This window comes from Cibotium barometz, chromosome 3, assembly GCF_041138505.1.
Source record: "Cibotium barometz isolate CiBa-2024 chromosome 3, ASM4113850v1, whole genome shotgun sequence".
In the NCBI taxonomy this organism is placed as follows: Eukaryota; Viridiplantae; Streptophyta; class Polypodiopsida; order Cyatheales; family Cibotiaceae; genus Cibotium; species Cibotium barometz.
In genome coordinates, this window is record NC_141048.1 from 63,905,557 (window position 1) to 63,921,091 (window position 15,535).

Below are 15,535 nucleotides of genomic sequence, written 5' to 3' on the forward strand. Positions count from 1 at the left end.
TTTAAATGTGCGTTTTTTCCTTGCGTTTGTATTTTGTGTGTGGGGCCAAGACCATAAATGTCTACTGGCTCCTCCTCTTCATTGTATAGCTAAAGATGGCCACGTACTGGCACAAGATGGTCATTGTAGAGCTTTAAGGATCAAGTGCGCTGAGCGCACTTGATCTAGGAGGCCCCTACACAGGCATGTCTTGTCTATCCATGGAGGCATCTACATTAGCAAAAGATGTCTATGTTTTTATTAAAAATAAGGGCTCAACATGCCCATCAAAAAGTTTAGACCTCAACATGGCCACTGTAGAGCTAAACATTGGCTTATGCTTTATCTGCAGAGCTAACATGGTTATTGTAGAGCTTCCTGGATCAAGTGCGCTCAGCGCACTTGATCCTGGAGGCCCTACACAGGCATGTCTTGTCTATCCATGGAGGCATCCACATTAGCAAAAGATGTCTATGTTTTTATTAAAAATAAGTGCTCAACATGCCCATCAAAAAATTTAGACCTCAACATGGCCACTGTAGAGCTAAACATTGGCTTATGCTTTATCTGCAGAGCTAACATGGTTATTGTAGAGCTTCCTGGATCAAGTGCGCTCAGCGCACTTGATCCTGGAGGCCCTACATAGACATGTCTTGATCCAGTAAAAAAATTTACACCTTACATAGACACCTCAACATGGCTACTTACTGTAGAGCTAAACATGGCCACTGCAAAGCTATCTGGAGGCTTCATCTGCAGAGCCATTGTAGAGCTTCCAGGATCAAGTGCGCTCAGCGCACTTGATCCTAGAGGCCTTACATAGACAGACCTACATAAACATGGACCTACATAAACATGTCAACATGGACCTACATAAACATGTCTTGATCCAGCAGAAAATTTACACCTCAATATGGCCACTGTAGAGCTAAACATGGCCACTGCAAAGCTATCTCGAGACTTGCATGTGCAGAGCCATGACTATGCCATCCTTGTCATTGTAGAGCTTCCAGGATCAAGTGCGCTCAATATGGCCACTGTAGAGCTAAACATGGCCACTGCAAAGCTATCTCGAGACTTGCATGTGCAGAGCCATGACTATGCCATCCTTGTCATTGTAGAGATTCCAGGATCAAGTGCGCTCAGCGCACTTGATCCTGGAGGCCCTACATAGACATGTTTTGATCCTCAATATGGCCACTGTAGAGCTAAACATGGCCACTACAGAGCTATCTCGAGACTTCATCTGCAGAACCATGACTATGCCATCATAGTCATTGTAGAGAAGGAGTTTTTACATTGGCCATTAAATAAAAAAATCCAGATTGTAATCAATAGCAGTACATTATTGCAAGCACAGAGAGATAGAGAGAGGGGGACTTACATGCTTGCAAACACGCAGAGGATATTTGCAGGTGATAATTGTAGAAGAGGATAGTTGTAGACGACAGCTGCAGAGAATAGAGTAGAAGATAGTTGTAGAAGATAGTTGTAGAAGACGATAGCTGCAGAGGATAGTCGTAGAAAATGGTTGTAGAAGATAGTTGCACGAGTGTACCTTTCCTTCCAGCCGTTGCAGAGGAATGAAATCCTTTTTGGGAAAAGGTTTTTTCGAGCACTTTGTTATTAATGATTAGGAATTTACAGCCTTGAATAATCCGTATACTTTGTGCCAACCCGAGATTATTTTCAACCTTGAATAATCCGTATATTTTGCGCCAACCCTGCCAACCCATGATTATACAACCTTAAATAATCCGTATACTTTGTGCCAACCCATGCCAACCCATGATTATACTACCTAGAATAATTCGTGTAGTTTACTTTACTTTTTGTGGGAAGAGTTATATCTTTGAAAATGGACACCAACTCCCAACGTTATGTGACTAGATCTTCTTGTTCTCAAAAAGATTGTTGTTTTGCTAGTATGGATTCCTTACTACCTCCTTCTAAACGCTCCAAAAAATTACAGGCAAGAACAACCGAGAGGGTGTCTCGAGGATTGTTTGATGAGGAAGTTCAGAGTCAAGGCCAAGTGTTGATGGAGAATGATAGACATGAGAATGAGAGAGACAGGGATGACATACAAGAAGAGGATGAGAGACAGAATGATAGAGAGGATGAGAGACAAGAGGATGAGAGAGAGGATGATGATAGAGAGGAAGATAGACAGGAGGATGAGAGAGAGGATGATGACAGAGAGGATGATAGAGAGGATGATAGAGAGGAGGATGAGAGAGAGCATGATGATAGAGAGGATGATAGACAGGAGGATGAGAGAGAGGGTGATGATAGACAAGAAGATGGGAATGATAGAGAGGATGATAATGAAGAAGAAGAAGGTGGAGACACATTGACAACTGAGACAAGAAAAACAGAGAGCATCAAAGCAGAAATTTTCGGAAAGATCCTTAAAACCTCTACTCCAACTGCATTCATCGATCGAATTAGAGTTAGATTCAGCACCCCCCCCCCAAGATCCCCTTGTGTAGGCTTCTTCCAACAGAGGCCATAAGGAGACTATGCCCCAGTACTGATAAGAACCTTGGTCGAGCATTCAAGAACCTTGGTGGGTATCTTGAAAGCAAGGGGGCGTTCACGGTGTCCATGTTTGATTTGGATGGAGAGGAGACTCCTCTGACTGAAGAAACAACATTGTCATGGAGTTCAACATGGAGGGATGTGAATGGAACTTTTGAAGAGTCTCTCAGAAATATGCCAGAATGGGGACCGTTCATCCAGGGTAAAATGATACATGTACTGGATGGAAACAACCGCTATAAATCTTGGATGGATTTGATTGCTCAAGGTGAGGGTGATTTGAAATGTTTTTATCTATTTATACAATTTTATGTATGCATCTAATATAATTTTATCATCTTCTTTCCTTTTACTCAGAATTTCCAAATGACATCTCTAAGCATTGTCTGGTGGCCTGTGACTTTCTACAATTCGAGAAGGCTGACGTTGGAGAGCTGATGTTTTCTCTTTCTAGATTGAATAAGTATATGTTTTATTATTTTTCTCTTTTTTGCTCTTGGCATTGATTGCATGATGTTGCTTCAACTCTCTGCATTGGTTGTACTAGGATGCATGACTATGCCTTTGTACCAACAACTTTTGGGGATAGGCTCTTCCAAATAAGGAGAATTGGTGAGTCCGATAAGACTACCCTCCTTGCAGAGCTCGATGATGAGGACAAGGCTTGGATGGAGAATGAAATGAAAAAGTGCCCCACTCGTGGCAAAAAAAGCTGGTTTTCTGTTCCAATAAATATATTGGCATGGCTTGTGTTTAAGGTATGCAAGATATTAAAGGTGTGCAAGATCTACTTAATTATGCGAAATATGTTTAATGTATGCAAGAGTAATTTTGTAATTAAATGGACTCTGTAGGACGATATGGAGATGAAAATCGAGGACAAGGCTAAGGGCATGGATGTAGATGGAAGGGCTAAGGTGATAAGAGAGGTAGAAATTCTGTATAAGAATAGGGTGGGAAAGTTTGCCCGCATAGCAGACCCTGCCAATGGAGAATACTTTTGGCGTGCTGTTTTGTCACTTCCTTGGCATGCAGCAGGGACCCATATTGCGACAGAAGAGAAACTGAACATGATTGGGGCTGCACAAGTTAGGGATGAAGATAAGGCATTCTTAGTTCGAATGTTGGATAATTCACAAGCTAGCATTCGAGAGATAGAGTACTTGCCTAAAGACAAAGCAAAAGCTAGAGAGTGGCTACATTCATTTGTGTTCTGGCTACAAATAAGTTCTTATGGCTCCAAGCTTCTGGAGGAGATTGAAAATTGTGATAGAATCTCCTTACCTTCCATTAATTCCTTTATAAACTATGTCGTCTTTCATCGACGAAAGTATTTCAAAAAAGCTTTCAGAGTTCATCAGGGGGATATAAAATTTAGCAATGATATGGACACACAAAAAGGGCTACGCTCTGCAACACATCGAGTTGTTTATAGGTAAAAAAAAACTTGGTCAATTTTATTTCTTCTCCTTATGCTTCTTATATAGCCTATTGACTTTAGTTTTCCTTTCCATTTGGAATTTAGATGGCTGCTGAAAGAGGTGGATAGTGGTGTAGTACAGGCCATACCACCTCTTGTGTTGTTATGGATTTGCGAGGATACTCCACGATATATATATGCGGATCTGCACCTTGGGAGAGTAAGTGTTTTCTGTAATCATGGTCATGATGATAAAATGTATGTATGATGATAAAACGTATGTTATCTATTTTTGAAATGCATGGTTAGCCTCTATCAAGTGTTGAAAAGACAAGATGCCCCTGGTGGCTAGACATGGAGAGGTTTGTTGTGCCAGATGAAGAAATTCAATTACATGATCAACACTTAGCTATATTGGCTAAGATGACCATAGTGGAGGGTTCTGATGAGGTAACCATAAGTTGTCTCTGATTTTTGCACGATGATAAAGTTTTTTGATGAGGTAATTTATAACCATAAGTTGTCTTTGTGCAGAGTATACCATTGACTGCAGTACGTGGCTGCTCTACGAGCTCTCATGCCACATCTATAGCCTCTACATCTAGAATGCACCCTCTACCAGTTAACCTAGGGAGGGATATAGTGAGTCAAGCATTGGATGCAAATAGGAGACAAAGAGAAGTACATCAAACAACAAGTACTTCGGGCAATGTACATGTAGCCTCGTCTATGATCCAACCAGCACCTTTGAAAGGTGATATCATGCCGTTAACAGTAGTGTATGTTTATTGGGGTGATAAATATTTTTCTCTTACCAATCAATCTTCTTCTGTGTTTCTTCTTGCATTGTGGGAATTCGCAGGCATGGTATATGCATTCAATACCTCCATCGAGGACCTTGCAAGGGACTGTAAGAACATAGAAGGGCCATCCCCTCTATTCAAACATGTTTTGGAAGCCATGAATGTGCTTTGTAATAAAGGAAAAGTCCATGGGAAGAGGACTGACTATTGTGTGGAGATGGTGTTTGTAGACTTCCCCTCAAACCTCGTTGTTGAGGGTTGTTTGGGACACAGAGTGCCACCTTGGAATGTGGTTAGCGAAAGTCTATATGAGGCAACTTTTCAATTTGTAGACTTTTGTCTTAATGATCATGGCTTCATAACATGCCTTTATACAATGGAAGAAGGAGTGAAGATAGAGCATGAGGCAACATCTAGAGGATTTGTGGTCTTTCATCGACAAGTGGTCAAATGCACTCCACCAGTGGGAAAGAAGATGGGACAACTTGTAACAAAGGTAGCTGCACACTTCTCTTCTACAAAAATTCTTATGTCTATGTCTATTTCAACTTATAGCCTAAGGAATTCACTACTATTTGAATGGATTTCATTACAGGTTGCATGTCTTATTCTATCTGTTTTTGTACGCTCAAGTACACCAAGGCAGTATTTACGGATGTATGGAGATAAGGTGGAAGAGCAAAATCTTGGGAGTGAATTAGATCTGGAACAAGACCTCATTCAAGATATGTAAGGGATCGACTCTGGATCTGTGATTAAAAACAATGTCTATGTATTTAGGGTTTAGGTTTTTGGGTCTCTCATCTCTGTGTTTATGTAGTGTTCCTGAAGAGGATATGGTAAAACGAAAGGGAAAGCCTTGGAGAGGTGGTTGCCAAAGAGGGCAGAGGCTATGCAAGTACATAGTATCTCTCTTTTCAAAGACAGGGGATACTATTGTTGACTTGTTTGTTGGGACTGGAACTCTTGGACTTATTGCAGCGGTCATGGAACGTAATGTTATTATCTTTGAAAAGGACCATCGCATATATAATAAGCTATTGGAGCCATATTCTACAAAGGTAATTCCCAAATTAATAAGACAAGGCACTGTTAATACCCCATAATCCTCTATAAATGCAATGTTCATTAATTTCTTACTTTTTTGCAGTTTGAAGAAGACTAAAGACATTTTGGATCTTAGCATTTTTTGTGAAGACAGAAGACATTTTGGATATTAGCATTTTTGGTGGATGTAGCGTGATATTTGAACTTTTTTTTAAAGACATTTAAAGACAGTTTCGATGTAGCATTTTTGGTGGATACAGAAGACATTTTATATATTAGCATTTTTGGTGGATGTAGCGTGATATTTGAACTTTTATTTAAAGACAGTTTGGATGTAGCATTTTTGGTGGATGTAGTAAGCCTGCTTTTATTTTGTGTCTTGAATACATTGTCTTGAAGGTGGTATGTCTTGAAGGTGGTATGGCATGTCATGTAGTAAGCCTGCTTTTTTTTTTGGTATGTCATGTGTCATTCTTGCTCACTTTCAATGGATACATGACAAGAAACTGCTCGCATCTCGTATTGATTTGAAAATAATTTGCAAATTGGCTCGCTGCAATGGGCTCGCTCCGTGGCCACCCTCAGTGTCTGCTGGCTTTAGTCCACCCTCTATCCATTCTTTTATGTCTGCCCACAATGTTGGTGAACTGCGTAGCACTTGTCCCAATGAAATTTGCACGGAAGTGAATGGTATAACTACGAGATTGTCTATGTCTCTGGGCTCTCTTGCAAGTGAGGGTTCCTTCCATGTGTGCGTCTCATATCCATCCCAAGGGAATGAATGAATGGACTCATCCTGCACAAAATCCTCAAACATTCTTGACATAAGGTTTCCTTGAGATCCCTCTGCCGACTCTTCTGGAATTGGAGTAGGTACATCCAATTCTCTTTCCTTGTCAGTTCATTTCTTGGATACATTGTCATTAGGTGGTGCAATCAATTGTTGAGTTTGATGCATATGAACCATATTCTTGTTGGGACATTCAGCTATTTGATGAGGTCCACCGCAACCAAAACATTGTAGTGGGCCCCTCCTCATATTTGCGTTTATGTCCTTACCTTTCCACTGTACTGTGGTTTGAAACACAGGTACTAGCGTGTTATTTTGTAAGACATAAAATTATGGTGCAATCTCCACAGCTTCCTCATAGTAATCACCATTGATTTCTGTCTCACACACCATTTTAATATCCTTTGATGGCACCTCAATCAGTACTTGGTTGATTTTAGCATGTGGTGGTTGAACATGTGGCGCAACAGAGGTGACGTGTCCTGTATTGGAAACATGCCCCTAGGTAAATAGGAAGGGTTTGGCTGTCCTGCAGCAGCTGCTGCTGCAGTAGTGATTTTGCACGGGAGGTGCTGGTAAAGCTAGTGGTGCTCTGGGTGCCAGCAGCAGCTGTGCTACGGTTTGGAACCTCGGATACTTGCACATGGAGGTGTTATATAGAGTAATGGCCTTGCTCTTAACTGTGGGCATTTAGTGGTAGTGTGATTCAACCTGCACATAAAACACCATACCAAATCTCTATGAGGGTAAAGATGGGTATGCCCATGCCCAAATGTTTCTCTTCCATCCTTCACCTTCAATTTGTCTAGTATGGCATTAGTGAGTTCGTCCACAATCATGTTCCTAACTTGTTTACTCTCTGAGTTCCTATTTCTTGATGACTCAAAACTTGCGAAGTCGTTGCCAAAGATATTTTGACATCTTCAGGTTGTGGCAATTCCATCATATTGTCTTCATATTCGATTGCCAACTTATAGCATGCATTCAGAGTAGCCGGTCGAGCTAATACTAGATAATCATGCATTTTATGGTCTCAGACTCCTCTCCAGAAGCATGGCAATAACTGATCACATTAGTTAGCCTCTCCTGTAGTTTACATCTTGAATTCAAGTGCTTTAGTCAGGACACATAGTCTCACATAGACTCAATTTCTTTTTGTTTGATGTTATGCAACTGTACCACATGATTCCATCTGTCTGCCACTTCGGGCAAAGCTTGGCACAAATACATTCTTGAGCCGAGTGAAATTAATCTTATCTTCTGGCGCTTGAGGGTTCAAAACCATCGATGAGCTTTTCCTTCTAGGGTCAATGAGAAGGCATGAATAATGGTCACATCGCTAATTGGCCCGTAAGTTTCATATGTGGACATCGGGTCCCCATCCCCAGAGAACTTTTGTATGAGCTTTGAAATGATGTGTGACTTCATTTGGGATGGTCTAGATTGTAGAGCAGTGCCTAGTTTCTTGACCATTCCTTGGCCCATTTTCACAGCCATATTCAACAAATCCATCCTTGTGGCTACATTAAGATCTACATTTGGATTCGTCGCCCTTGGTCTTTGAGGAGCTACTCCCCCCTACCTAGACCTCGTCCTCTTCCAACATTGGTTGTTCTCGGCATTTTTGGTCTATAGGTTAGTCCGGCCACTTCATTTTGGACTGGCTCATCATTAGCAATCTCTGTACGCCTTTGTAGATTCAAGAGCTCCATGTCCTGTACACGAACATAGGATGATTGTTCATTTGCTCAATGTCCTTCTTAGTGTACAGGCGGTCCTCTACTTTACCAGTTTCCCTCGGTAGGTTATCCCCTTCATCCTGGGTCATGAACCCTTCCTCCACTCTTGGCTCTTTGTTAATGGGCTCTAAATTTGGCATTTCTCCCTTAGTCATGCCCATAACTATTTATGGTTCATTGCCACATGATTCAAATAGATTCACATTTCCCAATTCCTTTTGTTGAGCCCTAGCCCTTTGAGTATCAAGCTCTTGTTTTCGTAAGCTCAATTCTCACAATTGCCATTCTACTTCAATTCTTTTTAAAACTAATTCCACTTCCTTTGAGGTTGGGAAGAATACTTGACCTGTCCTGGATGTGCTTTCCAAGTCTCTTCTCATTCTGGGGGTGCTAGTGTTAGACAGCCTAGAACTTGAAGGTTGGGTTGGTAATTCTTGCCTTGGACCAAGACCAGCGCTGGTTAACGGCGGACCCATGTCCATAGATTGCGCGTCCTCATCATTGCTGGTTTGGAGATCGAAAAATCCCCTGGCTATATCAATGATACCACTAGATCTTGTAGGGGAGGGTGGTTTCTCCTCTTCCCCAAACCCGGAGAATTGTAGCCCTTCTTACATGGACTCTTCACTACTTGTCTCGACTGTGGTTTGATTCCTTAAGACACTTGAGTGGCCTGAATGAACACTCTTTTGATAGGAAGATCCTCGGTGATTTGATGCATTGTCATCGGGAGTAAGGTTGTCTCCAACGAGCTTTCCAAACCTCAAGTGCATGTGAATATGATTTGATAAGCTAATTGATGTTAGAGAATCGTTCACGTCGTGAGATCCAAATCGTTCATGTCGTGAAATGGTAAGTAGTTCACGTCGTGAACTGATTTCTATATTCTCACATGCTCCAATAATTGCTTCAGTCTCACAAATCAACATTACCTTGTTCTAAAATTACCGGTCTCAATGTGCTCAATTAAGGCACTTCCCTAACCTTAATCTAACAATACTAGGTTTGTGAACTAGATCTGGTTACATCGTGAAACTGCAGAAACAATTCACGTTGTGAATTGGAAACCGTTCACGTCGTGAAAAGCTACATTGTTCACGTAGTGAGATATAATTGGTTCACACCGTGAGATGTCCAAGAACTGTTCACGTCGTGAAATCTAAATCGTTCACGTTGTGAACTATATAGTGTTTCACGATACGAAGCATTCTCTGCTAGTTCATGAATTACAATTTTGTCGGACCCATGGTGCCAGAGATGTCAGGATAAGACAACCTATATTTACCAAGGTAATCCCATGATTTGCGGCACTAATTACGATGCTGCTTACACGAGCGGTTCATGTTGTGAGATATAGCAGGAAGTAGTTCACGTCGTGAACTGTTTTCCTGCACTTTCACGGTGAAGTTCCCGTGTTGACAGAGAGGAGTTTGGGTGCAAATTACCTATCTAGATGCTCCAAAATGATTGTGCTAAACATAAGAAATGTAATGCGAGTTCAAAACACAACCAATGGCTCCTGATTTTTATGGATTTTTTTAAAGAAACAAAACAGAGTATCACCTTGCTCGTTCATGTTCACAAATTTGGTGATACAAATATCAAAATTGAAAGGAAAAAACAATGGCTCCAGCTTTCACTCTAGTACACACCCACACAATAAAAACGACCAATTTCTCACAAACCTTCACTTCCACTCAACCCTTATCCATTCATTCCATACACAATGCACTACCAGAATGTAAAGGCAATGATGAAACTTGTGTAATGGGAGCTAAAACTCCAAGAGGATGGAAGAAACAAAGGTGTTTCCTTGGTAGCAGCGCCAAAAATGTTATGGGCTACCAAGGAACTCTATGCATTCACCTTTGGAAGAAGCAATAGAACACAACTGTCGTAGGCAAAACTTACTAACTAAAGCCTTGGGTGGCCAATATCTCATAATGTTACAACTTTTATAGTGCCCTTGCATGACACTTATTAATGTCCTTAATTGGAGGAGCATAGTTGTGAATCCTAGTTGGGATTAACGATGAGTGCTTAAAATCTAGCTAGAGGTAGGGTTAAATTAAAGCACCAAGATTAACATAATGATAGCTAATGGACGACGATAATTTTAACCATCAACACTAAGAAACCTCTCTACTAATGAGAACAAAAGCATACATCAATTTTGTAGCTCAAGAGAGCATCTCATGCATAGTTCCCAAGTAACACCTAGCATGCCACTTATACCTCCAATATTGCTAACCCATGTTACATCAATTTAAATACATCATCCATGACATAGGGAATATATAACCTTTTTTAACGTTTCTCACCAACTACTTGATAAAGAACCTTTGAATATAGGTCATTTAGACCTTCAAACACATGTAACCAAACTTTAGGACTATGCTCCCCATTAATCATACAATATCCATCATCATAAATTTCAATAATGACATCATCCACATATAAAACCATGACCATACACTATACCCCATAATAATAAGGCAATGTAGGGAATTTGAGTCAAATTGTTGCTAATAAAGAAAGCATTAATCACGTGGTATCGTGCTCTTATGGCTTGTTTTATTCACAGTTTGCAAACTTTGCCCTTTGAAGTAAAGAACTTGAACCCTAGGAGCTTTGCCACATGCACTTCCTTCTTCAGGATCACATACACTTCCTTATTTAGGATTCAATTGAGAAAAGTAAGCATCACATCAATCTAACCCTAGGAGCTGTGCCACATACACTTCCTTCTTTAGGATTCCATTGAGAAAAGTAGACTTCACATCAATCTAACGCACCACCCTTGTTTCCATTGATTCCAAGGGTAGAACTACTTGGATTGTGTCAACCTTATAGGAGACAACATCTCTTAGAAGTCAAAACCTTCTAGTAAAGCAAAGCCTGCTCTGCTACAAGTTATAGGTTGTACTCATTAAAGCGTTATCAACTTGCACTTGTTTTTATACACCCACTTGGTCCCACTAACCTTGTGTTTCTTTGGATGGTCTAGACGGTCCCACTAAAATCTTGTGTTTGTTTGGATGTCTAGACGGTCCAAAGTGTGGTTATAAAGAATTGAGTCTTATGCCTCGACTCTGTTACACCTTCTAAAGAATTGACTTACTCATGAGAGCCTAATTAATAACATATGTTCTTTAGAGGTGCATTATGCTCGTGTAACCTCCTAAATCTACAAAGATAAATGTGGCTTCTTGCCGTCCGTTGGCTTCTCGTGGTCTTTATTAGTCCTCCGAGGCTAAAAATTGTATGCATTTTAAAAATTGATCTAACCTAAGCGAAAATTGCTTCATATCATCATATCATAAGTAAATGAGAACATGCTGAATAAAGGGACATGCGACGGGTATGGCAGGAGCAGCGTTTTCTCGGAGCAGGTTCTCCCTTGCGGGCCTCATTGGAAAACTGCCTTCCCTTGCACCTGGTGAGTTTCCTCTTCTATTTCTTTTTAATCTGCAAAGTGCGCGCGCGCACACACACAGAGAGAGAGAGAGAGAGAGAGAGAGAGAGAGAGAGAGAGTTAGAGAGTCAGGACGTCCACCCAAGTTGCATCATCTATCATTACTCCTGTGGCTGGCCTTGGAGCTGCTAGTGAAGAAAATCTCTCGTGAAGGTATCTTGGGAACTTCTTGTGAAAGTCTGTCGTCCCAAGGTGAGTTCTTTTCCACTCTGCTTTCTATTGGTGTATGACAGACAATATTCCATAGCCATTGTCATCGCTTAGCCTTTCCCAATGAGCTCCATTTGTTTCTACAATCAGAAGGGAGCTCGAAGTTAAGTAGGAGGGTGGCTTCCCTAAGGTTTCTGAAGCTGAGCAAGAAGGGAGTTTCGCAAGGAAAAATGAGACACATTGGGAAGATAAGTGTCATGGTCACATAGAAGGTGAGCATGTTGTAGTCTTGTTTGATTGCGGCAAAAGAGAGGATGTTATCTTCGAGCGAGTTGCTCAGCAAGTGATCCATAGCTGGTTTTGGCACATGTATGAGTCAGTAGCACGTAGTGCCAAGTAGTCACACCTTTGACATTTGTACACATGATTTTAGGCATGGGGTGGTTTCCGAGGATTTAGCACATGATCTATTGGAACAAGCATATGCTGATTATATGGATGAATATCCTTGACACCTAATGGGCGGGCACACCCACAACAAAGGCCCTCAGTGAGATAATGTAGAGACAGGAGATGACTGTTAATAGCGACTAGCTTTTGGAAAGCAAAAGATTAAAAACTTTTTTAAAACTAAAAACATAAGAGCTTTTATTATTAAAAAGATGCTTTTTGGACTATAAGTGAGTTTTAAAGCGCTTTTCTCAAGTGCTTTTGGCCAAGAACTATAAATTCAGCTATTCTCTCATTGTTGAGACATGTAAAAAGACAAGAGAGCTCTGTAGCTCTAAGTACTCAAGACTCCTCCAAGGAGTTTTATCTAATATAACTCGGAGGGGGGAGGGAGGAGGGTCGGCCCAAGGCTATTTCGACCCCTAGTGTGGTGTCTTCTCTCTCTACTCTTTCTCTCTCTCTCTCTTGTTTATTTTCAGATTTTCTCAAGGTTTTATGCATGAAATTGTTGTTTTCTTAAAGATAAGCTAAGTACCCGTGCCACAACCCTTACGAAATTGTTGTTTTCTTGAAGATAAGCTAAGTACCCGTGCCACAACCCTTACGAAGGCCTGTTTCATATTGGTCTAGCTTCGTGAGGGTTTGGGAGTTCTTTTTTGTTTTGCAAGCTTTCTTGTCCATGTTGTGGAACCTCCATTAGAAACTTCCATGCGAACATATTTTGTGCAAACAGATTCTTGTGAAAGAGAGGAGATCAAGACAAGGAGGGCAAGCTAGCAGTTAAGTCTCTACCATACCAGAAGCGAGTTGGAAATTTTTCCTAACAAACTTAGATCAAAGATTGATTGCTTTTTGTATCTTTGTGGGGAAAGCTCCATTAAATAAGAACAATGACCTCATGGTAACTAGGACCAGTTTTGGTGGAGGGGAGGAATTTCTAGCCAAAAGGCACGGAGAAAACTGGCATGAGGGCTCAATTGTGCAGTGGACTTGTGCTAGAGTTGTAATTGGTGAGACTCATTTTATTCCTTGTATCCAATACCAATCTTTGAGTTAGGATGGAATTGGATCGGTAAGCAAGTTACCTTATAGAGATTCTATCATTCCAGTAGCAAGGATCTACTACAAGGGTTACACACTGGCTTAGGTAAGGGCCAAGAAACTTGTATAGATGCCATGGTAGGATAGAAGAATTCACAGTTGGGCTTACGGAATATTATCTCCTACTCGGATTCATGTGGACGTGAATCTAAAAAGAAGGGGGAGATAATGTTACATCCCTTAACTCGGCCTAGGGTTAGGGTTAACCAAGGGTTAGGATAACCCAGGGTTACGGGGATGTGCTAACCCAAGATTAGGATTAGGGCTCAACCGAGCATGGGAACTGTAGGACCTATCCAAGGGCTAGGGCTAGCAAGGAAAAGGTCTAAATTGGCCTAGAGTCAATCAAAAGCTAACTAGAGGCTAACTATGGCTAAGGGCTTAATAATAGAAGCAATGAACCAAATATAGCCTGATTATTACTATATAAGTGAGTTTGAGCTCACTCATGATCATTATGAGGCATCCACATGGATAAGGTTGTCTCCAACGCAAGTATGACCTCAAGGCTAGAGTAGCTGCAAGGAGGCAAGCGATGTTGTGATATGGGATGCTAGGGCGCGTTGTCAAGGCTTGGATGACTCGTGGCAATCTGACCTTAGGCTTGAGTGTGGTTCCAGAATGGAACCTATGGCTTGGAGGGGAGTCACTAGCCACAATTTATCACGGCCATCGATCTAGATTTGATGCTGGTTATTCCTAACCCTGATAGGGTTTCCAAGTATGTGGTCTTAACATGCCTAAAGGGTGACTATAGATTCTATCTATGGGCAAATTGGGGCAATTTTGGTAGCCTAATAGGCGCCCAAAAGTGCCCACGACATGCACCAATGGTTGGGGCATATATTTGGCACAATATAAAGATGTTTGATGAAATTTTTTATCATATTTGGAGCCTGAAAAGGGCTGGCTATGACCTACCATCAAATCCCTATAAAAAGGAGGACGAGGATCGTTCTTCATTCATTCAAGCATGGGAAAGGCAAGCTCATACATGGATCAGCAATAAGCACCCCAACACAGCAAGTTTCAACCATGTAAAACTTTGAAGCAACAAGTAGAAGCACGTCCAGTTAGCATTATGCATTGTAACATTAAAACATTAGTCATGAATTCCAAACCTAGTGTCAGATTTGAATTTACAATATTGTACATATTCCTTCTGGTAATATACAGTAGGAGTAGGTTAGGTAAATAAAAAGTCTCTTTCTACTTCTCTCTACTTTCTGTGTCATCATTGCACATGTGATTAGTGTTAAACTATGTAGCTTGGTATTAATCATCATTAATTATACTTAGCATGTTACAATTTGAAATGGTTGAAACGCACATAAGCTCTTGTGTTCCCTTGTTGCCAAGTGTACCTACTCAAGGTTGCAAGGAAAACTACTATGTTTACTTGTCATTGGGATCTAACAGCCAATTGTTGCCTTCAATGCTTATGAGTTGATGTTGTGTAGAACACTTGCACCTATGTGCTAGGGTTTGCCAAAGATAGAAAGCAGAGGGCGGCAAAATCACACATACAGCACACACAAGAGTCCTATACTATTGCTCTGCATTATGTACAAGAAAGAAGTAATACAACTGAAATTCAAGTACAAGGTGTGGTTGAGAATGGAAACATCAAGCCACACCCCTATGACGGAAATTTGATTTTGACACAAAATCGTCAAAAAGATCGGCATCGGTACCTTCCGTAGCCGGCAAGCCTTCGCGTTCCACAAGGGGCTCCAACTCTAATTCTTGGGTCGACATCGTGAAGAGGGTACGTGGAGAGAAAATTCGATCTTTGCACAAGGAAAGTGCAAGGGAACTTGAGAGCTTGAGAGCTTGAAAACTTGAGAGATGTGTGGCAAGAAGCCCACTTGAGGGGGTTTATAAAGATAACCCCAAAAGCAAAAAATCTCCAAAAGCTAGGCTTAGCTTTTGCTTTGCTTTTGTGTTTTATATATATATATATATATATATATATATATATATATATATATATATATATATATATATATATAATCTTTAAAAAAAAATAAAACACCTTTG

At 40.8% G+C, this 15,535-nt stretch overlaps 2 protein-coding genes across 2 annotated transcripts in view; both read left to right on the plus strand.

Annotated features, from left to right (window-relative positions):
- The first annotated feature begins 3,824 nt into the window (after window positions 1-3,824).
- Window positions 3,825-4,998, plus strand: LOC147640385 (uncharacterized). Its single transcript, XM_086825241.1, has 4 exons — window positions 3,825-3,955; window positions 4,046-4,390; window positions 4,475-4,866; window positions 4,974-4,998. The coding sequence occupies exons 2-4, from the start codon at window positions 4,295-4,297 to the stop codon at window positions 4,996-4,998; spliced, it is 513 nt and encodes a 170-aa protein (XP_086681367.1). The 5' UTR covers window positions 3,825-3,955; window positions 4,046-4,294.
- Window positions 4,999-11,588: 6,590 nt separating this feature from the next.
- Window positions 11,589-15,535, plus strand: part of LOC147640386 (uncharacterized) — a 55,318-nt gene continuing 51,371 nt past the window's right edge. The window contains exon 1 of the mRNA XM_086779979.1: window positions 11,589-11,758. Within this exon, the coding sequence (XP_086636105.1) occupies window positions 11,683-11,758 (76 nt within the window). The 5' untranslated portion in view covers window positions 11,589-11,682. The remainder of the gene's footprint in view (window positions 11,759-15,535) is intronic.